At 41.6% G+C, this 25,554-nt stretch overlaps 1 protein-coding gene and 3 long non-coding RNA genes across 11 annotated transcripts in view; 1 reads left to right on the forward strand and 3 right to left on the reverse strand.

Annotated features, from left to right (window-relative positions):
• Positions 1-2,375: 2,375 nt before the first annotated feature.
• Positions 2,376-25,554, reverse strand: part of LOC125763349 (uncharacterized) — a 162,740-nt gene continuing 139,561 nt past the window's right edge. For all 5 annotated transcript variants that reach the window (XM_049426390.1, XM_049426392.1, XM_049426391.1 and 2 more), the window contains one exon: positions 2,376-3,135. In XM_049426390.1, coding sequence (XP_049282347.1) covers positions 3,103-3,135 — 33 coding nt within the window. In that variant the 3' untranslated portion in view covers positions 2,376-3,102. The remainder of the gene's footprint in view (positions 3,136-25,554) is intronic.
• LOC125763631 (uncharacterized) lies at positions 13,149-23,917 on the reverse strand. 4 transcript variants are annotated; one of them, XR_007418360.1, is made up of 4 exons: positions 21,087-21,101; positions 19,227-20,164; positions 17,355-18,288; positions 13,149-13,613 (listed from the first exon to the last, which is right to left on the reverse strand). It is a non-coding gene; the product is annotated as an uncharacterized LOC125763631 (long non-coding RNA). The 4 variants fall into 4 exon arrangements; XR_007418363.1 differs by lacking the exons at positions 19,227-20,164; positions 21,087-21,101 and adding an exon at positions 23,903-23,917; XR_007418362.1 differs by lacking the exons at positions 19,227-20,164; positions 21,087-21,101 and adding an exon at positions 22,025-22,179.
• On the reverse strand, positions 15,018-16,637 carry LOC125763632 (uncharacterized). Its single transcript, XR_007418364.1, has 2 exons — positions 16,416-16,637; positions 15,018-15,482 (listed from the first exon to the last, which is right to left on the reverse strand). It is a non-coding gene; the product is annotated as an uncharacterized LOC125763632 (long non-coding RNA).
• LOC125763643 (uncharacterized) lies at positions 21,194-23,430 on the forward strand. The gene is made up of 3 exons (XR_007418381.1): positions 21,194-21,307; positions 22,247-22,362; positions 23,303-23,430. It is a non-coding gene; the product is annotated as an uncharacterized LOC125763643 (long non-coding RNA).

Here is a 25,554-nt window from a genome sequence, read left to right on the forward strand (position 1 = left end):
TTTGTTGTTGTTGAATTATCTGTTTCTATTAAATAATCAAATAATTCTTTACTATTTATCACAAAATTTAACTGTTTTTATAACAAATTAAGTAAAACGATTCATAATAGCACTTGTAATTGATCAAGTCGTTTAAACGAACAAGAAACGAACTGTGTATTGTTCAGCATTAAGTTTCTCACCACTGCCCCATCACACCAGCGTGAGAGAAAAACAAGGACTCTCTCGCGTGTTTCTATCCTTCTTTTACTGTGCGGCATCGTGCCTTCTCCGTTTCACATTCGTATTGTTCGAATAAGAACGAGAGAGAGAGTTACTCTCTCTCGCGGTTGAACTCGCTTTGTATTTCGAAAATATTGAACATACACTGTTATACACTGCTTTACGCACGCATACACTCTTCGGTGTTTGAACACTCTCGTATGATTTAAAAACATTGCCCTTTGGTATGGCTATCAACATGCTGCATTTCCTTTTCAAGAACAATTTGCGATACAAATATGATATATTGGTATAATAAAATAATGTGAATGATTCTCTTTTCATCACCCAAATTCTTTTCTTTACTAAATTTGAAAAAAAGTACAATTTTTGACAATTTTTTTCCAGTGTGTGATATTGCAATACAATGCATCATAAGTTCAGTACACCTTCACCCTAGGGACGCACACCACCCAAGCGAAAGGAAAAAAGCTTTTTTCCCCAGTCTAGACAGCTCACAGACATTGCTTCATCCTTTAATAGAAAAATATTCACATTCCCTTTTTACCGTGTTCCTATTGTTCGAAACGGCCAAACCAAACGGGGAAGCAAAAATTAAATGCCATCCTTTGTCGTTTTTGGCGAAAATGTGGTGGGAAAAGTAGGAAAAACTATCGCCGTGAGAATTCCACCAGTCATGTATTTTCCGCAATCTCGGTCCTCTGCAACTACTGCGATGTAGAAAAGCGTCCGTTGCAGGCGTTTGCGGTTGGGAAAAGTTCGCCAAATTTATGCAACACGTCCGAAGCGAAGATACGTGTGCGGGAGGATTCGTTCGTTTGGCTTTCGACATAAATAAATGTGAACATCACCAGTGGAAAAGGACGATTTCTTGCCGATTTTGGAGATTGTACGAATAGGACAGGTTAGAGAGAGAGGGGGAGAGATTGTTTGCAGCTCAAGTGTCAACGACTTTTGCTGGACTGCATCTAGTGCAATTTGCAAATGCACCCGTACGTCAGAATTTCTGTTCGGCTGACGCAACTGCGGCATCGGAAAATAATGCTTTAATTGAACGTTGCAACTAATTTACATAATCTGTGCAAAATTGTGCAAGACTTAATGCACATCCGTTCTGTGATCCGTAAAAAAGCTTGTAATCCACCCATAAAAGTATCGCTTCGCGGCATTTTTATCACTTTACAGCTGGGAGGTCATAAATGAAGAGGTGAAACATTTTTCAGGTACACGCTTTTTTGCGGGACGGTGACTCATAAAAAATGTAAAAAAATTGATTTCTTGCAAGATTTTGCACATGAAAAATCAATCTCATCTTTTATTGTTGAACGGACGGAGAAGGAGGAGCACTAGCAAAAGGAAAACAGCGCCATGATGTGCCTTAATTATGAAGAAATAGAACGAAAAGCAGTTAGATATGAGTCGTATGGAAGGAAAACGAATGAAACTATTAAAGGGCTGGTTTTATCTACCCTTCAAGCATACTTATGTACCTTTTTACCAGCGAGGCAGGGCCAGCATAGACCTCTTGAACAATGAACTATGAAGCTGAAAGCATAGTCGCATAGAAGCATGGTCAAAATTATTATAATGAATCATTTTCATTTAACAATCTTTCTCAGACACCATCAAAAGAATATTTTAAAGAAAATAAAAATATTTTGAAGAATTCAATCTAACGATCAAATGGACAAAATGTACACTACTTATACTTGACAAATTATTTTCTCCCATAGTTTCAAAGTCGTCTTACGCCTTTGTGTGAGTGCTTGCATTAGACCGCCGTTAGATAGGACAGATCTTTGTCCGTATCGTATCTTGCCCGTCCGCCCTTTCCCTGCTTACACACTCCACAACCCTCACACCTTTCCCGACCATCACCTTAATTCTACGCTATCAGCGAAAGATCGCGCAAGGCCCGCAGCATCGACGACTTGTTCTCGTACGTGAGCGGCAACTGCAATTGTGGATAGTGGAACTATGTGTTTTTATGTTTACCCGCCCCCTCCCACCAACCTCCCCCTCCCAATTTCCACAACCCCCTTTTGGTGTGTATGTGCAACATATTCTACGCCGAACCGGCACACAATTGCTACTTCTGCTGCAGTGGGGGCAAACTTTGTGTCTGAAGCATATTTCTGCTACCTTCGATGCGAATACGGTAGCGAAACGAGAAGCTGTGTGTACCAGCAGCAGGGTGGGCCTGCGGGCCGTACAGTTCATGCTCGCCCTCGTGACACACACTCGCACCACGGGGTCGCGGTACACTGTTGCGATCGAGGCAGTTTTGTTATGCTGGCAGATTATTTCTATGCTACCGCCCGATCGGTCCTACAGAAGAATGGCGCACCACCGAACGCACAATTTGCTACGGAGAAAGTGGTGTAAAGCGATGGTTTTTGTGTCGGAAAATGGGTATCAGGTTAACGGTAAACAAGCTGTGTGAGATGTGTGAAAAAGAAATGCAACACAGTTTAAGGGTGGTGTTTCGGTTGATGAGTGAATCAATCAGAAAATCATTCGACTAGTCGAAAAACTTTTCTATTGTTTTGTTGGGCATTAAATGCCCTTATTAAATGGAGATTGAAGCAGCATTAATTCATTCATGCGAATTAAACTTTGATATATGCTGTACTCATAGATGCACGCCCATTGATACCCGCATTTCAACATACTAACACTGGCAGTTGAACATATTTTAGAAGCAAGTCTATTTGCTTTCAGCATTCATAAGCAGGCACGATTTTGCTGACTTTACAGTCGTATAAATATGTATAAAATATCTCAATTATCGATCGGAAGAAAAATTGTATGCCACTTCTCATTGGAGCTATCTCATAAACACTTACCCACCCCATATGCTGAGTAAAAAGGCTCACAGTTTCAATTCAATGCAACCAGCGGGCAAATACTCACCTGAAAAGAAAACAAAGCAAAACGATTAGATTACATTTCATATTTATAGTAAGTAATTAGATGATGTTTTGTGGCATTTTTTTATTCACGGGGGAAAACTTTCTACTGTCTTTAGAGGGTGCGAGATTTCCCTGATCGTGGAGCGTTAACTACATTATGCTGCAAGGGCACACACACACATCACGGCAGTAACACGATCGCCTGCCAGCGTGATCATAAACTCAATTTACTATCGAAAGCTTATACGCAGCAGCACGCAAAGCTTGATACGCAGCAACGGAGAGCTAAATCCTACTAAAAGGGGGTGAGTGTGAAGTTTGTTAATTTGAAATCTAAACTCATCGCTTTTCACCTTACATTTTTATAGCGGTGTGTCTAACGATGTTGACGACATTGTCGTATCTTTAATCGCTTAGATGTTCGAACTGATTCGATTTTAGTTGGGCTTGGGACAATAGTGCACACCCCGTTTAGTGTTTGACGTTTGAATGCTACCATTTGACATTTCGTGCACACTTTTTTTTCGTACATGGGTTTTTTTTGTCTGCACAAATAAACGTTCAAAAATCCATTTTGACAGTGTTGACAGCGGTGGTAAAAGTTAATCAATCATTCCGCACACCGAACGAATCTCGCGGCTCGCGCTCGCAGCACAAATCCTGGTCACGGCACCAACCCATTTGGCAAACGACCTTGAGAAGCAGTTTGACAACTGCATGGGGGGGGTGATGTGATCGGGTTTGTTCGTGTCGTTTTGGGGGATGCAATAATTCGATAAATTTCAAAGCACATTTTGTGGAAAGCCTACAAGCTTCAAAAGCCTGCGCGATGCCAGAGGGCTGATAGTCACCAATTTGATTAGTGGTGATTTTTTTTGCCCTTCCCTTTCCTTTAACCCCTGCCCTTTCTACGTGCGATCGCGTTGCGCAACGGTCTTTTTTTTGGATGGAACTGTAAACACGGAACTGCGAATTTGTGGCGAAGAGCACTTGGCCGGAGAAACGATTTCATTGTTCGGTGGCGTTCGGTTCCCTTCTCCGCGTGTGTTTAGGCAAACACTTATCACATTCGCCCTGCTCTTGCTGAACCGGCTAGTGTTTTTTCCCCCTAGCGGCGCCAAATTGCGGAAGTGTTGTTCCGAAATGGTTTCCATTGCCAGGTACGTTTAATGATGTTTGGAATGCTCGAGCACGCAATGTAAAAAAAAGATACACCGGCCGTGGAGATTTTGTCGTCTGATCAGGAGGGCTCTCTTTTCATCTTAACTCCATAAAAGCTTAAATCAACCATAAAGAATAAAAAAAACTCAATTGCACGCCGCGAAGGTACATATTTTGACAGAAAGATTTGGCGGTAATTGTGGCCGCATTTAGCATTATTTAACGCTACGACGGTCGATATTACGATGCACACCGTATTTGGGTTGACTTTCGGGAAACGGAACACACCGTCGATTGACCCCTAAAAGGCGTTAAATGCAATAAAAGCTTTTTTCCATGCACACGCACAACCGCAAAACCACGTGCACGTGGCAGTTAATGGATCGTTCGGAAAAAAGCGGTCGTCACGGCAACGGGTAATTTCTTTCGGGATGACAGCAACAAACACCTAAAAAAACGGCGACTTTTTCACAGCACAATTTGCACATTTTCACACGTAAGTAAGCGACCTTTTAAGGGTTTGCGGTTTAATTGTGAAGCATTCGTTGCGCTCGTCGGGTACAGATTGTGATAATGGTTGTATTGATTTAAATAAATCGCAACGTTTTTTTGAATTTGGCACTTTTTTGCGAAGATCTCGCAAGGTTATTAAACAAAGCTTCTGCAAAGCTTTGTCATTCTTTATTTCTTCCGGGAAGGGGATTTTAATTTAAAATATTAAAAAAAAAGTGGAAAGTTTCACCCGTTCCTAAAAAGAGTTCTCTTAATGAGGCACCGATAATAAAGTCATTTCATCAGCGGACTGGATCACGCTGGCGGATAACGAATGCAGCAACTGTCTGATCCGTCCGACCCACGGACGGCTGCAATTTGCACAAATAATCCCCAATTCCAACAGCAACAGCATCTCCTCTCGACTTCACTTTCAAACCCACCCCACACTTCGTAGTGTGCGAAAGATTTTGTGGCGCTAAAGCGTGACTTGATGGTGTACGCAAATCCGACGCGCGGCCCCCGAAAAAGGTGAAAAGGTTGGAATAAATGCAAATTGGCGTTTTTGTGTGTGTGTTTATATATTAAACCCCGGACATCCACCTTTCACCGACCTTTCGAAGTGGTGGATAAGGGAGAGTTTTCCGGAAAGGGAGGGAAGTCCACTCCCAGCTTGGACCCGAAGCACGACCCGACCATCATGCGCTGCGTCGTGTGTCAGCACGGAAATGATCGATAGCCTGCAGGAACTTCTATCGCCAGAGTTCGATACAGTACCCCACGCGTACGCATAATTTGCTGTCCGATCGTGACCGAGCGGCTTTCCATTTCGTTGACCAGGTCGCAGGTCACCGTACGAGAATATTCGCGCATTCGACATTTTGTTCAACTGCGGTGTTATGCTTCGTACAGCATTTGTGTAAACACCCCTGGAGGTGATTTATCCTTCTTTTTTTTTGTTCGCCTGCAAGAACGTCTCAAGCATCCCCAAGAATGGAGCTCGTAAAGGTGCACCCAGCACAACGGACGAACGTGGCAAATTTTCCGCGAGTTTGTCATGAAATATGCATGGTGCTTTTATTTTTTCACCTTTCGCTTACCGCCGTGTTGGCTTTCTTTTCGGCAAGCCAGCAAGCAAAAGAACAAGACCGTGGCGTAAGTCACGGTTTTTCGTTACAAGAAGTTAACCACGCGACACAAAGTCACACTCTTGAGGTCGCGGGCACTCCAAGTGGATGTTTTGGCACGGACACGTTTCGCCCGTGCAGCAACCGAAGCAGCAGCGCGAAGTGTGAAGATGACATCGTATGAAAATTGTCGACATTTTCCTTCTGGTTGTAGAAGGTGTGTGTTGTCTGTGCTGTCGAGCACGAAGACATGTCTTCTCCATCTCGTATCATAATCTCACAACATTCGCTGGCTATGTTTCACCCCATGGTACCGGGTTGATACCAAGGTTTCGGGGGGATTTTTTTTTTGTTATGCACCAAAGTGCAGTACTGGGATGTTGTACAAGCTGGAACAAGCCTTCTTATGTTGGCTTGGTAAAAGTTCTTTCCAAGCTGTGATTTGTGACGAAGAACAGCAATCATAGCACAATCTAACACACAAACTACAAAGCGGATAAGAATATTTTCAATGCGCTGAGAGACCTGGCACAATCTTGTGCACCTCTTCCAAACAAAGTGTGACCTCCAAGCTCCTTTTGCGAGTCATCCACGGTCACAACTGCAATTACGGAGCTCACTGCATCCTAATGGCATCACTAGCTAAGGCTGTGTGTGTTTGTGTGGCAAGATGATGCATAATTAATGTTGACTGATCTAAAGAGGGGTCCCATGGTCGTGAGAGAGATTTTTGCTAACGCTATTATCGAGACCTCCGGCGAGACCGTTTGATCATTGCTTCCCCCATTGCACCGTGGAAGATTGATCGATTGTCTGCCCCGAAGGGCCATGAGGTGAGCCGATCCGAATCTATGACCTCATCACATCACATTTTACCTCCCGAGCACCTTTACCTACATCGAAGCGAACCTTTTTGTACCATTAATCGCAACTCGATGGAATGGAATCCAAAAGAGCAGGATTTTGAGATCCCATATTGCTGAATGAAGAAAGTGTAAGTACTCTAAAGTAGTTTGTTTAACTAATGATCATCAGCCAGTGCGTAGAGTGTCTCCAAAAATAGCTCCCAAATGAGCTCAGAAACGAAAGGAATTCACACGCATTCGCAGAAGGAAAGATGAGGCACTGGAAATACCTTCCCCCGTTTTCTTTGGTTGGCGTTAATTCGATCGTAAGGTCTGTGGCATTTGTCATCTGTCGTAATGTGTGCCAAAATTAGCATTTCATATGCCAACACTTCGCACTCATTCGAATGCTTGAACATATTTCGGTGCGTTTCACATGGGTAAAAAAAAGCTGTGCGATACTGTACAATAAGACGACGAGTATGGGATCTTTATCTCTTGAAATTCATGATTTCATTCAACTGCTTAACCGTAGCGGGAATCGCTCAACTCGAAGCATAATTTCCCATCTAATGAGCTCTTCTTACACAGCTCATAGATGTGTCTTTTTTAGTCGCTTTAGTCCATTACTGCACAATACCCGCATCGTAAGAAAAGGCGATGAAACCGTGCATAGTATATGTCTTCATAAGCAGCATGGTAGCTCTAAATGAAAGATCCTATCACATTACATTACAGAAGCAGGTGCATCGCCCGCTGGGTACAACCGGGGAATGTTCGCTGCACGACCGGGCGATATAATCTACGCGCCATACCGGTGTGCGACAACAGCGATGCACTGGTCGTCTAATTTTCAGCTAACTCCCTTGTAGTTACACGAACCGGCAGGTTCCAGATGTAGCAAAACGAAATGAATTTGTTACAGGCTGATGAACGGTTGGAAGCCATATTGAACAGATACGATCAATACGTCGAGATCCTGGTAATATTTTAAATAGTTTTCGAGCAAGTGGATTACATTAATTTTTTATTAAATTTATCAAGAGATAATGCTAGGAATATTGTAAATATGTAAAAGTTTTTAATGAAATGCTATTCATATCTCCACACTGTCATCTGTTCGGGTGCTTCTAATGAATTTTCCATTTTCCTTAATTTTCGTAACATAATTCTCCAAGCAGACGTTCATAAAAATGTAAATCGCATTACGTATGTGATTGAGTTTCCCTGTTGCAACAGGCAATCCGGTACGGCATAAACATCATATGCCAAGAATCTTGTCAGTTGCTCGTGGAAAAATCAGGAATATGTAGGTCAACGGGAGAACTCCTCCCACCGTTGGGAAGAATCCGAGCAATGACGAATAAAACAAGGGCTACGATTTTCCACGCAACTGTACCCGATGGTGGTAGAAAACCGTCCAACAATGAGAATCGCGGAGCATCGGTTGGCGGACGTTGGAAATAAAAGTCTGCAAAAGCAATCACCAAGACCGAACGCATCTTGTACTGCGACGCTTTGCAGCTGGAACCAGCGACCAGCGTCAGTATGAAATGCAATCGTTTGCCACTCGAACACAGATTTTACACTGGAAGGCAGCTGTGGGCGATGGTAAGGGATACGCTAACGAACAGTAATATGCACCCCAGAGCTGCACAATATGGGAAGCTAATGTTTAAGCCATTTTGATTCGCCATCAGCAGCCGGAGGGTACTAAACGGTCGATAAAAACCATTGCGCTGAAGTGTGTAGTGGTGCTATTAGACTTTGATTTGAATCTCATTCGACAGCAAACAGACAACGTTGGAATCATCTTCGCAAAAAAAAAAGCGTGATGACACGATCCATCACCGAAGATTTATATCGCGGGATCCTTTTAAGGTGCTGTTGGAGTCGTGGGACAAACGTGAACTTTTTTCAAGATGGAAAGATTAGCTGCTAAATGCTTTTGTTTTGGAGAACACTTATGATAGTCTTGGAAACAATACAGATGTCAGTAGTTGAATGTTTAATTCCAAAACTATTAACTCGGATTTTAAGTCTTCAGCGTCAGACATCGCACTGCAAAATCGATCACTTCTGTTAAATTGTTTCAAAGTGTCACCAACGACAACACCAATTTTCCAGTCATTTGTCAGAGGAAGTTTTGCCCACCCGGCTGCATTTTCGGGTGGTTGGTCCATAACTTCCCGTAAACGAACGCAAATTGTTGTCGTTGTCTCGTCATCGTTTTCCTACCCTCCTCCTCCCCTACACCAGGGCGTATTATTGAAGGATTATCGATACCAGTCTGGAAGACCGGTGACTGGTGAACGGGTAGCCCTAAGTCACAGGCTTATGTAACGATTATCTGTCACACAACCGGGCGATAGCGGCAACAGGGAGCTGATTATCTTCAGCATGACACGCCACTCGTGTCAGGTTCTCGTGTCAAAAAAGAAGAATGTAGACAGGATTTTGGCATTACGCCAGAATGTCTATGCCCGGGAAAAAAATGGCTAATGCTTGAAATAAACGAGACATGCTACACATCGTCTCGACATTCATTGACAATGTCTCAATGTTCCTGAAGTTGCTGCTTGTGCTTTTGCTTTCCATCCCCATTCCCAGTGGCAGTGGTGTACATTTTCCCACACAATTGGAACCCTTCTGACAGCAACAGGTCAACGCTCAAGCGGCTCAGTAATGGACACGTGATTATTTATAAAAATGAAACTCATCGTTATCCGACCGGTGTGCTTCACACTGAGCTAACTTTCCTTCCAGACCTTCAAAAAGCTATTTCGGAAAGCGCGCTCACAAAGGTACGTGGAACTTTACGTTATCGGAAACGTTGGCGGTTTTCGATAGAGGCCAATCATTGCGAACCCCGTAATGGGATGGTAGAAATCATCGACATCCGTCGATTAGTGATCTGGGAACAGTGCACTCACATGCACCGAGGTGGAGTAGCTGATTTGATGTGAAAGTGTTTGCGCGGCGTGCAGGACTCCGTTCGTCTTCGAGACGTACTTAATTGACGTTCGTGCCATTAGTTTGATGTTTCCACTGGAGCACCAACTTTGGGCTTTTGTTTTTTATACCTTCAAGTCGCATCCTAACGGAGGGAAATTCTTGCACGATGAAAAATGAGACATCCTCATATGTCCAGCATGCAATTTAGAAGGGAGTACGATCATTACCAACCACCCGACTAATCACGTCCAAACGTGATCAGCCGCCAGAGGGCGCTCGAAGGTAAAGACGATTAAGTGGTGCATTTATCATTTGCAGCCTACCGCCAATCGTTGGCCAGCGCAGTTACAAAGTGTGTTGCAGACACACATAAAAGTCCTGGGATTAGGTTTCTGCGTAGGGTAAGCATTAAACCCATTCAATAACCTCGGGAGTTTTCCCTCCGGAGCGGAGATAATCCGCATGCCATTGTATGGTTGATGGGGTGGAGCGGTACTTCCGGAAAGTAGGTCAACCGGGTGCAGTTGGTCTTGCAATCTCAACTGAAGTTCTGATCCAACAAAAAGGGAACTGGTTTCTTTTCTGAAGTCGCATCATAAAGCACCGCCGGCAAAGAATTAGCAAATACACACCAAAAGCAAAACCGCCCCGACTTGTAGCATTGAATTCCAATCACCGAAAAGGTGTCTTTTGGTTCGCTTGGTGGTTCCCCCCGGTTGGTCAGGTGGTTTCCGATCAAAGTGGTCAGTTTGCGTGTGTGTTAATTAAACTGTTTGTGAGCAGGGTGGAAATATGTTGGACAATATTTAAGCAACACGGTGTGAATTGAATTCATTGAATTCGAACATACAGGCTAGGCCCCAAAAGCAGGAGCATGTTGCCAGGCCATAACGGGCATTGGCACTGTTGATCTGGGTTGGGTTGTGGATGGAGTGAAAAATATTTGCCAACCCACCTCTCTTCGTGGTGCAGGTAGCGAGTGGTACGTGCTTCATTTTTCGTAACAGGTGAGCAAGCAAACAGCAAATCGATTAGCACTTGGGAGTGAAATATTTGAATTGCTGATCTTTATGTCGTTCGCCCGTATAGTGGACAGGATGGATGGACCTTGAATAATCCGTTTCAACATTGGGCCATTAAATTCATTTACTCGGATCGTGTGGTGTATATTCAGACAAACAAGTCACCTCATTGTGTGTGAACTGTTTGCAACAAGTAAGAACTGCTCGGGTACGTGATGAGTAGCGTTAACGAGCGTAATGAGAATGTTCCTATCCTATTGGAACAATATTTTTCATTCATTCATTAAATTCACGATGCAGTTCGTTATATAAAGTGCAGCATTTAATTCGCATCGCCTGAAAAATAGGCCATGTGCAACAAGGAACATTATGGTTGTCCCCGATTCCATTCTCTACAGAAATGGGAGAATACCAGGAAGCTACAGCAAGATCCAAATGAATTCTTTTCCGCTTTGCCCTCGGTCTTTCCTTTTCAACTTCTCTTCATCTGGCAGCATAAGTCATCGATAGCCATCGGCATGAAGACACGCTCAACTAACTTGTTTTGCGTCCTTCATAACCCATTGAACACGACGCAAGCATGGCGACTGAAAGGAAGATACATTCACAAACGCAAACGAATGACCGTTATAGTGACATTATCAGTGTCACAGCGCTGTTCACAACGTTTCGCAGTTATCGCGTGCCTATTTTGATAGATGCCAATACAACGAGTGGAAGGGCGGGAATAAAAACGGCACTTTTCGATCCTCGACTTTTGGTCGTAGTGATCAAGTTGCTGTAGGCAACAGATGAGGAGAAAAGAAGCCACTGCTTGGCGATCACAATGCACTTTGATGAAAGTATGCAGTCCGCGTGTTTGTTGGAGGATCGTGTAGGGCTCCCTTTATGGTCAATGTCTAATACCAGGCAGTTGGATGGAATGAGAAGTGGCCGTTAAATGACCATCCACACAGGGTGTGGAGGAACAGAAAGGAAAACGGTGCAAAAAATGCACGATTGTGCGTTTCGTTGTATGATGTGAATTGAACATTTATGGCCGGATGCAAGCGACCAATACGTACATATTGGTTTGGGTTTGTGGTTGCGTATAAAGCGCATTTTTCTGCTGGTCTCAATCCAATCAAAGGAAAAGTGCATTATGCGATGCTGCAGCCTATATCTCTAGATACGTGTTGTTTGCAAAGTGAAGTTTGATCAACAGAAGTGGTCCTGTGGGAAACGAACTCGTTCGCAAAAATGGGCCAAATGCGTTCTGTCACAAGTGACGCTTCTTAGTGTAAATCACTATTATGTCAAACTGTACGCGAGTCTGATTTGACCAAGAATATTGTATGAATTAAATGTTAATTATAATATAGGTTAGCACGACACCAACGGGTAAGAAAATTTGTACAAGCAAACCAGCTGGCCTAGTAGATTTTTACCAACAAATCGACCGATTTTAAAAATGTTCAAAAAAAAAAAAACAAAATAAAAGCAAAACAACATACAAAGCACTTGCTCTATATTCGCAATTCATCACTTCAACCTCAAAATAGTGGCGTCTCTAACAGCGTCCATTAACGCCTTCCTCCAGTCGCGACCTGATATAGCTTCTAGCTTAGCGATATCTTCCGGGGACAATTCTATTTCGACCGTACTCTTGGCGCTTACACTATCGTCAGAAGCAACGGCGTCCTCCTCGGGTTTAGGCATAGCCTGGGAGATCGAGATCATCGCGAAAAGGGCGATCAGGACGAAAGTCAAAGTGTACTTCATCATGGTGACTTTACTAGTTTACGGTAGCTGACACTAAAGTGACTGAATACTGTCACCATCCTGAGGGCGTCTTCTAGAGGTCTCTTCTCAGATGGGTCGGATGAGTTACAAATAAAAAACTGCAACTTTATTTGTGCAACAGTCTGACTGTCCTAGGAAACATAAGGCGATTGACAACATTTTTGGCTATCAACTGCAATTGAATTCGAAAACAACTTCGAAAGAACTCCAGACTGTAAATCTTTGCACAGTTGTTGTGGTAAACGAATAGATTCTTCCTGTATACTGTTTGGAAAAAAGGCTGGATACAGTAATGGCCGAAAAAATGCCGTTTCCAATATGTTCTCAGCAATGTTTCACTCTATACAACTAAAGAATACCGACCCATGAGAAAAAAAGTTTGTTTTACGCCACTGGACTAAATGTTATAGCGGATTCATGCGTTAAAAGTAACCGAAAACATTATCTTTGAATAAAAAATATCTAAAACAACACTAACACTTGCTACTGCAAAAGCTTTCCCCGTTCTATCTTTGCCACGCTTGACTACCATGCCGAGTGTTGGGACTGTTAGGCTTTATAACAAGTTCATATTTGAAATAACGAGTTGTTATTATATTCTTTCAAAATCTAAAACGATATCAGTAGAGGTAGTTGATACACATTCAGATTGCATTTTATTCCAAATTCATCATTCATTATTTTCCGAATATGGTAGTAGCGATTTGAAGAGCCGTGCCCACCCAGTCTCTCCAGCCACGGCCTGATATGGCTTCTAGCTTAGCGATATCTTCCGGGGACAATTCTATTTCGACCGTACTCTTGGCGCTTACACTATCGTCAGAAGCAACGGCGTCATCCTCGGGTTTAGGCATAGCCTGCGACATCGAGATCATCGCGAAAAGGGCGATCAGGACGAAAGCCAAAGTGTACTTCATCATGGTGACTTTACTAGTTTACGGTAGCTGACACTAAAGTGACTGAATACTGTCACCATCCTGCGGGCGTCTTTTATAAGCCTCATCTCAGATGGGTCGGATGAGTTGCAAATAAAAAACTGCAACTTTATTTGTGCAACAGTCTGACTGTCCTTGGAAACATAAGGCGGATGACAACCTGTTTGGCTATCAACTGCAATTGAACTCGAAAACAACTTCGAAAGAACTCCAGACAGTAAATCTTTGCACAGTTGTTGTGGTAAACGAATAGATTCTTCCTGTATACTGTTTGGAAAAAAGGCTGGATACAGCAATGGCCGAAAAAATGCCGTTTCCAATATGTTCTAATGTTTCACTCTATCCAAGTAAGGAATACCGACCCATGAGAAAAAAAGTTTGTTTCACATCACTGGACTAAATGTTATAGCGGATTCATGCGTTAAAAGTACCCGAAAACATTATCTTTGAATAAAAAATATCTGAAACAACAATACCACTTGCTACTGCAAAATTTCCCCCTTTCTATCTTTGCCACGCTTGACTACCATGCCGAGTGTTGGGACTGTTAGGCTTTATAACAAGTTCATATTTGAAATAACGAGTTGTTATTATATTCTTTCAAAATCTATAACAATATCAGTAAAGGTAGTTGATACACATTCAGACTGCATTTTATTCAAAATTCATCATTCATCATTTTCCGAATATGGTAGTAGCGATTTGAAGAGCCGTGCCCACCCAGTCTCTCCAGCCACGGCCTGATATGGCTTCTAGCTTAGCGATATCTTCCGGGGATAATTCTATTTCGACCGTATTCTTGGCGCTTACACTATCGTCAGAAGCAACGGCGTCATCCTCGGGTTCAGGCATAGCCTGGGAGATCGAGATCATCGCGAAAAGGGCGATCAGGACGAAAGTCAAAGTGTACTTCATCATGGTGACTTTACTAGTTTACGTAAGCTGACACTAAAGTGACTGAATACTGACACCATCCTGAGGGCGTCTTCTAGAGGTCTCTTCTCAGATGGGTCGGATGAGTTACAAATAAAAAACTGCAATTTTATTTGTGCAACAGTTTGTCTGTCCTTGGACAAACGGATGGCGGATGACAACCTGTTTGGCTATCAACTGCAATTGAATTCGAAAACAACTTCGAAAGAACTCCAGACTGTAAATCTTTGCACAGTTGTTGTGGTAAACGAATAGATTTCTTCCTGTATTCTGTTTCGAAAAAAGGCTGGATACAGTAATGGCCGAAAAAATGCTGTTTCCAATATGTTTTAATGTTTCACTCTATCTAAGTGAGGAATACCGACCCATGAGAAAAAAAGTTTGTTTTACGTCACTGGACTAAATGTTACAGCAGATTCATGCGTTAAAAGTAACCGAAAACATTATCTTTGAATAAAAAATATCTAAAACAACACTAACACTTGCTACTGCAAAATTTCCCCCTTTCTATCTTTGCCACGCTTGACTACCATGCCAAGTGTTGGGACTGTTAGGCTTTATAACAAGTTCATATTTGAAATAACGAGTTGTTATTATATTCTTTCAAAATCTAAAACGATATCAGTAAAGGTAGTTGATACACATTCAGATTGCATTTTATTCAAAATTCATCATTCATTATTTTCCGAATATGGTAGTAGCGATTTGAAGAGCCGTGCCCACCCAGTCTCTCCAGCCACGGCCTGATATGGCTTCTAGCTTAGCGATATCTTCCGGGGACAATTCTATTTCGACCGTACTCTTGGCGCTTACACTATCGTCAGAAGCAACGGCGTCATCCTCGGGTTTAGGCATAGCCTGGGAGATCGAGATCATCGCGAAAAGGGCGATCAGGACGAAAGCCAAAGTGTACTTCATCATGGTGACTTTACTAGTTTACGTAAGCTGACACTAAAGTGACTGAATACTGTCACCATCCTGAGGGCGTCTTTTATAAGCCTCTTCTCAGATGGGTCGGATGAGTTACAAATAAAAAACTGCAACTTTATTTGTGCAACAGTTTATCTGTCCTTGAAATCATAAGGCGGATAACAACCTGTTTGGCTATCAACTGCAATTGAACTCGAAAACAACTTCGAAAGAACTCCAGAGTGTAAATCTTTGCACAGTTGTTGTGGTAAACGAATAGATTCTTCCTGTATACTGTTTGGAAAAAAGGCTGGATACAGTAATGGCCGAAAAAATGCCGTTTCCAATATGTTCTAATGTTTCACTCTATCCAAGTAAGGAATACCGACCCATGAGAAAAAAAGTTTGTTTCACATCACTGGACTAAATGTTATAGCGGATTCATGCGTTAAAAGTACCCGAAAACATTATCTTTGAATAAAAAATATCTGAAACAACAATACCACTTGTTACTGCAAAATTTCCCCCTTTCTATCTTTGCCACGCTTGACTACCATGCCGAGTGTTGGGACTGTTAGGCTTTATAACAAGTTCATATTTGAAATAACGAGTTGTTATTATATTCTTTCAAAATCTATAACAATATCAGTAAAGGTAGTTGATACACATTCAGACTGCATTTTATTCAAAATTCATCATTCATCATTTTCCGAATATGGTAGTAGCGATTTGAAGAGCCGTGCCCACCCAGTCTCTCCAGCCACGGCCTGATATGGCTTCTAGCTTAGCGATATCTTCCGGGGATAATTCTATTTCGACCGTATTCTTGGCGCTTACACTATCGTCAGAAGCAACGGCGTCATCCTCGGGTTCAGGCATAGTCTGGGAGATCGAGATCATCGCGAAAAGGGCGATCAGGACGAAAGTCAAAGTGTACTTCATCATGGCGACTTTACTAGTTTACGTAAGCTGACACTAAAGTGACTGAATACTGCCACCATCCTGAGGGCGTCTTCTAGAGGTCTCTTCTCAGATGGGTCGGATGAGTTGCAAATAAAAAACTGCAACTTTATTTGTGCAACAGTCTGACTGTCCTTGGAAACATAAGGCGGATGACAACCTTTTTGGCTATCAACTGCAATTGAATTCGAAAACTACTTCGAAAGAACTCCAGAGTGTAAATCTTGCAGTTGCAGTTGTTGTGGTAAACAAGTAGATTTCTTCCTGTATTCTGTTTCGAAAAAAGGCTGGATACAGTAATGGCCGAAAAAATGCTGTTTCCAATATGTTCTAATGTTTCACTCTATTCAAGTAAGGAATACCGACCCATGAGAAAAAAAGTTTGTTTCACATCACTGGACTAAATGTTATAGCAGATTCATGCGTTAAAAGTAACCGAAAACATTATCTTTGAATAAAAAATATCTGAAACAACAATACCACTTGCTACTGCAAAATTTCCCCCTTTCTATCTTTGCCACGCTTGACTACCATGCCGAGTGTTGGGACTATTAGGCTTTATAACAAGTTCATATTTGAAATAACGAGTTGTTATTATATTCTTTCAAAATCTATAACGATATCAGTAAAGGTAGTTGATACACATTCAGACTGCATTTTATTCAAAATTCATCATTCATTATTTTCCGAATATGGTAGTAGCGATTTGAAGAGCCGTGCCCACCCAGTCTCTCCAGCCACGGCCTGATATGGCTTCTAGCTTAGCGATATCTTCCGGGGACAATTCTATTTCGACCGTATTCTTGGCGCTTACACTATCGTCAGAAGCAACGGCGTCCTCCTCGGGTTCAGGCATAGCCTGGGAGATCGAGATCATCGCGAAAAGGGCGATCAGGACGAAAGTCAAAGTGTACTTCATCATGGTGACTTTACTAGTTTACGTAAGCTGACACTAAAGTGACTGAATACTGACACCATCCTGAGGGCGTCTTCTAGAGGTCTCTTCTCAGATGGGTCGGATGAGTTACAAATAAAAAACTGCAACTTTATTTGTGCAACAGTTTGTCTGTCCTTGGACAAACGGATGGCGGATGACAACCTGTTTGGCTATCAACTGCAATTGAACTCGAAAACAACTTCGAAAGAACTCCAGACTGTAAATCTTTGCACAGTTGTTGTGGTAAACGAATAGATTCTTCCTGTATACTGTTTGGAAAAAAGGCCGGATACAGTAATGGCCGAAAAAAATGCCGTTTCCAATATGTTCTAATGTTTCACTCTATTCAAGTAAGGAATACCGACCCATGAGAAAAAAAGTTTGTTTTACGTCACTGGACTAAATGTTATAGCAGATTCATGCGTTAAAAGTAACCGAAAACATTATCTTTGAATAAAAAATATCTAAAACAACACTAACACTGGCTACTGCAAAATTTCCCCCTTTCTATTTTTGCCACGCTTGACTACCATGGCAAGTGTTGGGACTGTTAGGCTTTATAACAAGTTCATATTTGAAATAACGAGTTGTTATTATATTCTTTCAAAATCTAAAACGATATCAGTAAAGGTAGTTGATACACATTCAGATTGCATTTTATTCAAAATTCATCATTCATTATTTTCCGAATATGGTAGTAGCGATTTGAAGAGCCGTGCCCACCCAGTCTCTCCAGCCACGGCCTGATATGGCTTCTAGCTTAGCGATATCTTCCGGGGACAATTCTATTTCGACCGTACTCTTGGCGCTTACACTATCGTCAGAAGCAACGGCGTCATCCTCGGGTTTAGGCATAGCCTGGGAGATCGAGATCATCGCGAAAAGGGCGATCAGGACGAAAGCCAAAGTGTACTTCATCATGGTGACTTTACTAGTTTACGTAAGCTGACACTAAAGTGACTGAATACTGTCACCATCCTGCGGGCGTCTTTTATAAGCCTCTTCTCAGATGGGTCGGATGAGTTACAAATAAAAAACTGCAACTTTATTTGTGCAACAGTTTATCTGTCCTTGAAAACATAAGGCGGATGACAACCTGTTTGGCTATCAACTGCAATTGAACTCGAAAACAACTTCGAAAGAACTCCAGAGTGTAAATCATTGCACAGTTGTTGTGGTAAACGAATAGATTCTTCCTGTATACTGTTTGGAAAAAAGGCTGGATACAGTAATGGCCGAAAAAATGCCGTTTCCAATATGTTCTCAGCAATGTTTCACTCTATACAACTAAAGAATACCGACCCATGAGAAAAAAAAGTTTGTTTTACGCCACTGCACTAAATGTTTTAGCGGATTCATGCGTTAAAAGTAACCGAAAACATTATCTTTGAATAAAAAATATCTGAAACAACAATACCACTTGCTACTGCAAAATTTCCCCCTTTCTATCTTTGCCACGCTTGACTACCATGCCGAGTGTCGGGACTGTTAGGCTTTATAACAAGTTCATATTTGAAATAACGAGTTGTTATTATATTCTTTCAAAATCTAAAACGATATCAGTAGAGGTAGTTGATACACATTCAGATTGCATTTTATTCAAAATTCATCATTCATTATTTTCCGAATATGGTAGTAGCGACTTGAAGAGCCATGTTCACCCAGTCTCTCCAGTCACGGCCTGATAAGGCTTCAAGCTTAGCGATATCTTCCGGGGATAATTCTATTTCGACCGTATTCTTGGCGCTTACACTATCGTCAGAAGCAACGGCGTCATCCTCGGGTTCAGGCATAGCCTGGGAGATCGAGATCATCGCGAAAAGGGCGATCAGGACGAAAGTCAAAGTGTACTTCATCATGGCGACTTTACTAGTTTACGTAAGCTGACACTAAAGTGACTGAATACTGACACCATCCTGAGGGCGTCTTCTAGAGGTCTCTTCTCAGATGGGTCGGATGAGTTACAAATAAAAAACTGCAACTTTATTTGTGCAACAGTCTGACTGTCCTTGGAAACATAAGGCGGCTGACAACCTTTTTGGCTATCAACTGCAATTGAATTCGAAAACAACTTCGAAAGAACTCCAGAGTGTAAATCTTGCAGTTGCAGTTGTTGTGGTAAACAAGTAGATTTCTTCCTGTATTCTATTTCGAAAAAAGGCTGGATACAGTAATGGCCGAAAAAATGCCGTTTCCAATATGTTCTAATGTGTCACTCTATACAACTAAAGAATACCGACCCATGAGAAAAAAAGTTTGTTTTACGCCACTGGACTAAATGTTATAGCGGATTCATGCGTTAAAAGTAACCGAAAACATTATCTTTGAATAAAAAATATCTAAAACAACACTAACACTTGCTACTGCAAAAGTTTCTCCCTTTCTGTCTTTCCTACGCTTGACTACCATGCCGAGTGTTGGGACTGTTAGGCTTTATAACAAGTTCATATTTGAAATAACGAGTTGTTATTATATTCTTTCAAAATCTAAAACGATATCAGTAGAGGTAGTTGATACACATTCAGATTGCATTTTATTCAAATTTCATCATTCATCATTTTCCGAATATGGTAGTAGCGACTTGAAGAGCCATGTTCACCCAGTCTCTCCAGTCACGGCCTGATAAGGCTTCAAGCTTAGCGATATCTTCCGGGGACAATTCTATTTCGACCGTATTCTTGGCGCTTACACTATCGTCAGAAGCAACGGCGTCCTCCTCGGGTTTAGGCATAGCCTGGGAGATCGAGATCATCGCGAAAAGGGCGATTAGGACGAAAGCCAAAGTGTACTTCATCATGGTGACTTTACTAGTTTACGGTAGCTGACACTAAAGTGACTGAATACTGTCACCATCCTGAAGGCGTCTTTTATAAGCCTCGTCTCAGATGGGTCGGATGAGTTGCAAATAAAAAACTGCAACTTTATTTGTGCAACAGTTTGTCTGTCATTGAAAACATAAGGCGGATGACAACCTGTTTGGCTATCAACTGCAATTGAACTCGAAAACAACTTCGAAAGAACTCCAGAGTGTAAATCTTGCAGTTGCAGTTGTTGTGGTAAACAAGTAGATTTCTTCCTGTATTCTGTTTCGAAAAATGGCCGAAAAAATGCCGATTCCAATATGTTCTAATGTTTCACTCTGTACAACTAAAGAATACCGACCCATGAGAAAAAAAGTTTGTTTTACGCCACTGGACTAAATGTTATAGCGGATTCATGCGTTAAAAGTAACCGAAAACATTATCTTTGAATAAAAAATATCTAAAACAACACTAACACTTGCTACTGCAAAAGTTTCTCCCTTTCTGTCTTTCCTACGCTTGACTACCATGCCGAGTGTTGGGACTGTTAGGCTTTATAACAAGTTCATATTTGAAATAACGAGTTGTTATTATATTCTTTCAAAATCTAAAACGATATCAGTAGAGGTAGTTGATACACATTCAGACTGCATTTTATTCAAATTTCATCATTCATCATTTTCCGAATATGGTAGTAGCGACTTGAAGAGCCATGTTCACCCAGTCTCTCCAGTCACGGCCTGATAAGGCTTCAAGCTTAGCGATATCTTCCGGGGATAATTCTATTTCGACCGTATTCTTGGCGCTTACACTATCGTCAGAAGCAACGGCGTCATCCTCGGGTTCAGGCATAGCCTGGGAGATCGAGATCATCGCGAAAAGGGCGATCAGGACGAAAGTCAAAGTGTACTTCATCATGGTGACTTTACTAGTTTACGTAAGCTGACACTAAAGTGACTGAATACTGACACCATCCTGAGGGCGTCTTCTAGAGGTCTCTTCTCAGATGGGTCGGATGAGTTACAAATAAAAAACTGCAACTTTATTTGTGCAACAGTCTGACTGTCCTTGGTAACATAAGGCGGATGACAACCTTTTTGGCTATCAACTGCAATTGAACTCGAAAACAACTTCGAAAGAACTCCAGACTGTAAATCTTGCTGTTGCAGTTGTTGTGGTAAACAAGTAGATTTCTTCCTGTATTCTGTTTCGAAAAAAGGCTGGATACAGTAATGGCCGAAAAAATGCCGTTTCCAATATGTTCTAATGTTTCACTCTATACAACTAAAGAATACCGACCCATGAGAAAAAAAAGTTTGTTTTACGTCACTGGACTAAATGTTACAGCAGATTCATGCGTTAAAAGTATCCGAAAACATTATTTTTGAATAAAAAATATCTAAAACAACACTAACACTTGCTACTGCAAAATTTCCTCCTTTCTGTCTTTGCTACGCTTGACTACCATGCCGAGTGTTGGGACTGTTAGGCTTTATAACAAGTTCATATTTGAAATAACGAGTTGTTATTATATTCTTTCAAAATCTAAAACGATGTCAGTAAAGGTAGTTGATACACATTCAGACTGCATTTTATTCAAATTTCATCATTCATCATTTTCCGAATATGGTAGTAGCGACTTGAAGAGCCATGTTCACCCAGTCTCTCCAGTCACGGCCTGATAAGGCTTCAAGCTTAGCGATATCTTCCGGGGACAATTCTATTTCGACCGTATTCTTGGCGCTTACACTATCGTCAGAAGCAACGGCGTCCTCCTCGGGTTTAGGCATAGCCTGGGAGATCGAGATCATCGCGAAAAGGGCGATCAGGACGAAAGTCAAAGTGTACTTCATCATGGTGACTTTACTAGTTTACGGTAGCTGACACTAAAGTGACTGAATACTGTCACCATCCTGAGGGCGTCTTTTATAAGCCTCATCTCAGATGGGTCGGATGAGTTGCAAATAAAAAACTGCAACTTTATTTGTGCAACGGCGTGTCTGTCCTTGAAAACCTAAGGCGGTTGACAACCTTTTTGGATAGCAACTGCAATTGAACTCGAAAACAACTTCGAAAGAACTCCAGAGTGTAAATCTTGCAGTTGCAGTTGTTGTGGTAAACAAGTAGATTTCTTCCTGTATTCTGTTTCGAAAAAAGGCTGGATACAGTAATGGCCGAAAAAATGCCGATTCCAATATGTTCTAATAGTTCACTCTATACAACTAAAGAATACCGACCCATGAGAAAAAAAAGTTTGTTTTACGTCACTGGACTAAATGTTATAGCGGATTCATGCGTTAAAAGTAACCGAAAACATTATTTTTGAATAAAAAATATCTAAAACAACACTAACACTTGCTACTGCAAAAGTTTTCCCCGTTCTATCTTTGCCACGCTTGACTACCATGCCGAGTGTTGGGACTGTTAGGCTTTATAACAAGTTCATATTTGAAATAACGAGTTGTAATTATATTCTTTCAAAATCTAAAACGATATCAGTAAAGGTAGTTGATACACATTCAGACTGCATTTTATTCCAAATTCATCATTCATTATTTTCCGAATATGGTAGTAGCGATTTGAAGAGCCGTGCCCACCCAGTCTCTCCAGCCACGGCCTGATATGGCTTCTAGCTTAGCGATATCTTCCGGGGACAATTCTATTTCGACCGTACTCTTGGCGCTTACACTATCGTCAGAAGCAACGGCGTCATCCTCGGGTTTAGGCATAGCCTGGGAGATCGAGATCATCGCGAAAAGGGCGATTAGGACGAAAGCCAAAGTGTACTTCATCATGGTGACTTTACTAGTTTACGGTAGCTGACACTAAAGTGACTGAATACTGTCACCATCCTGCGGGCGTCTTTTATAAGCCTCGTCTCAGATGGGTCGGATGAGTTGCAAATAAAATACTGCAACTTTATTTGTGCAACAGTCTGTCTGTCCTTGAAAACATAAGGCGGATGACAACCTGTTTGGCTATCAACTGCAATTGAACTCGAAAACAACTTCGAAAGAACTCCACAGTGTAAGTCTTGCAGTTGCAGTTGTTGTGGTAAACAAGTAGATTTCTTCCTGTATTCTGTTTCGAAAAAAGGCTGGATACAGTAATGGCCGAAAAAATGCCGATTCCAATATGTTCTAATAGTTCACTCTATACAACTAAAGAATACCGACCCATGAGAAAAAAAAGTTTGTTTTACGTCACTGGACTAAATGTTACAGCAGATTCATGCGTTAAAAGTAACCGAAAACATTATTTTTGAATAAAAAATATCTAAAATAACACTAACACTTGCTACTGCAAAAGTTTCCCCCTTTCTATCTTTGCCACGCTTGACTACCATGCCGAGTGTTGGGACTGTTAGGCTTTATAACAAGTTTATATTTGAAATTACGAGTTGTTATTATATTCTTTCAAAATCTAAAACGATGTCAGTAAAGGTAGTTGATACACATTCAGAATGCATTTTATTCAAAATTCATCATTCATCATTTTCCGAATATGGTAGTAGCGACTTGAAGAGCCATGTTCACCCAGTCTCTCCAGTCACGGCCTGATAAGGCTTCAAGCTTAGCGATATCTTCCGGGGACAATTCTATTTCGACCGTATTCTTGGCGCTTACACTATCGTCAGAAGCAACGGCGTCCTCCTCGGGTTTAGGCATAGCCTGGGAGATCGAGATCATCGCGAAAAGGGCGATCAGGACGAAAGCCAAAGTGTACTTCATCATGGTGACTTTACTAGTTTACGGTAGCTGACACTAAAGTGACTGAATACTGTCACCATCCTGCGGGCGTCTTTTATAAGCCTCATCTCAGATGGGTCGGATGAGTTGCAAATAAAAAACTGCAACTTTATTTGTGCAACAGTCTGACTGTCCTTGAAAACCTAAGGCGGTTGACAACCTTTTTGGATAGCAACTGCAATTGAACTCGAAAACAACTTCGAAAGAACTCCAGAGTGTAAATCTTTGTGCAGTTGTTGTGTTAAACAAATAGATTTCTTGCAGTTTTGCGTTTTGAAAAAAGGCCATTTCCAGTACGAGAAAACGTATCATACTATACAACGAAAGTGGTGCTAAATTTTGATTTTAAGATTCCGTGCGTTGGAGACACTAACAAAATCAAAATAAGTCAGAAATAATGGTGTCAACCTCCTCCTGAGTCCATTATGTCACAACAACGAAAAGAGAGTAATTGGTTGTTCTAAAATTTGAATGACATTCAGTTTTGTGAACTTGGCGAAACAGATGACACTTACGATAAAGTAAGTGGTTATAAGAGTGCGTCGTTATTCGCTTATTTCGCCCGCTTCGTCGCTTACTGTGGATATAATAGTTCCTAAAAAATAGACACGGCGATGTTACCTTTTCTTACGTTTATTACGAAACCAAATTTCAGTAGCATTCGTTTCTGCATGGGTGTGTATTTAAAAAGTTTGAAAACAACTGTTCTTTTCCCGAACCGTGTCAGTCAGGGAGATGCCCAAGTAGAGGATCGACTGTTTTCATCTTATGATACGCACTACAAAAAAAAAAACAAATACACTATTTTGAGCTTAAGAGACACCAGCGGCATTATAACACATAAGACATAAAGACGCCACTAATGACAATTTTGAAGATTATTGGAACAGACTTATGCAAAGTTCCTTTCCAACGAACATCAAGGCCCTAAACCAACGTCATGTGTGGTAACCGGGACACATTCGGTAGTGTAGCATAGACATTGTCGTTCCCTAATTCTTCCTCAAACTTAACGAAATAATGATAAGCCCTCTTGGCAATTTACGACCCAAGTGGGCCAAATTCTACACCCTGCCACATATTGGAAATGTGGTCGACGCCTGGTACCGGCAGCAGTTCACTACAAGTGGAACCAATATTGTCTGTTGAAAAGATTAAGAAAAGAAAGAATTCCCCTATATTGGGACAGTTCCATAAAGCTGAAGAAAAAACCATAACTTCCCCTACTGCTACTTTGTTTGGGCGCGGAACAACCCAATTCTGCAACCGAACCTAGGCCTCGTTCGAACCGATTTCAAAGTGCTAAATTAAGCATTCAAAGAAATCAAAGACCCGGTATGGTTGGACACTATAGAGCGCAGAAGGAGAGGAAACCTCCATCCTTCCACTTGAGCTAGAGATAGAGCTCGAGATGAATGATAGATGGAATGGATTTCATAACTTTCCGCAGTGTGGGCGGTTTCGATGGATTCCGATTTCTTCCCGCACTCGATATTGTTATGCTTTTCCATTTGCACTCTGGATACTTCAGAATCATTTCCGCGTGGTATTATTTGAAATTCCGGAGCATGAGATGTTGGTTTTCGATAGTCAATATCTCCGCTGTGCGAATGCAAGTGAGTGTGTTGTGCAATTCCTATTGATATCGATACTGTTGTGGGATTTAGTTTTCGAACTGGAATATGAAAAGAAACTAGATATTTGGAGTATATTTGAATTATTCAAAGGTGCGGTATCTAGTTTCGATAGTAACAGTACTGCATTCAAGCACATTCGCATAGACCGGCGTATGGGCGTATGAGAAATGGAACG

This window comes from Anopheles funestus, chromosome 2RL, assembly GCF_943734845.2.
Source record: "Anopheles funestus chromosome 2RL, idAnoFuneDA-416_04, whole genome shotgun sequence".
Classification (NCBI taxonomy): domain Eukaryota; kingdom Metazoa; phylum Arthropoda; class Insecta; order Diptera; family Culicidae; genus Anopheles; species Anopheles funestus.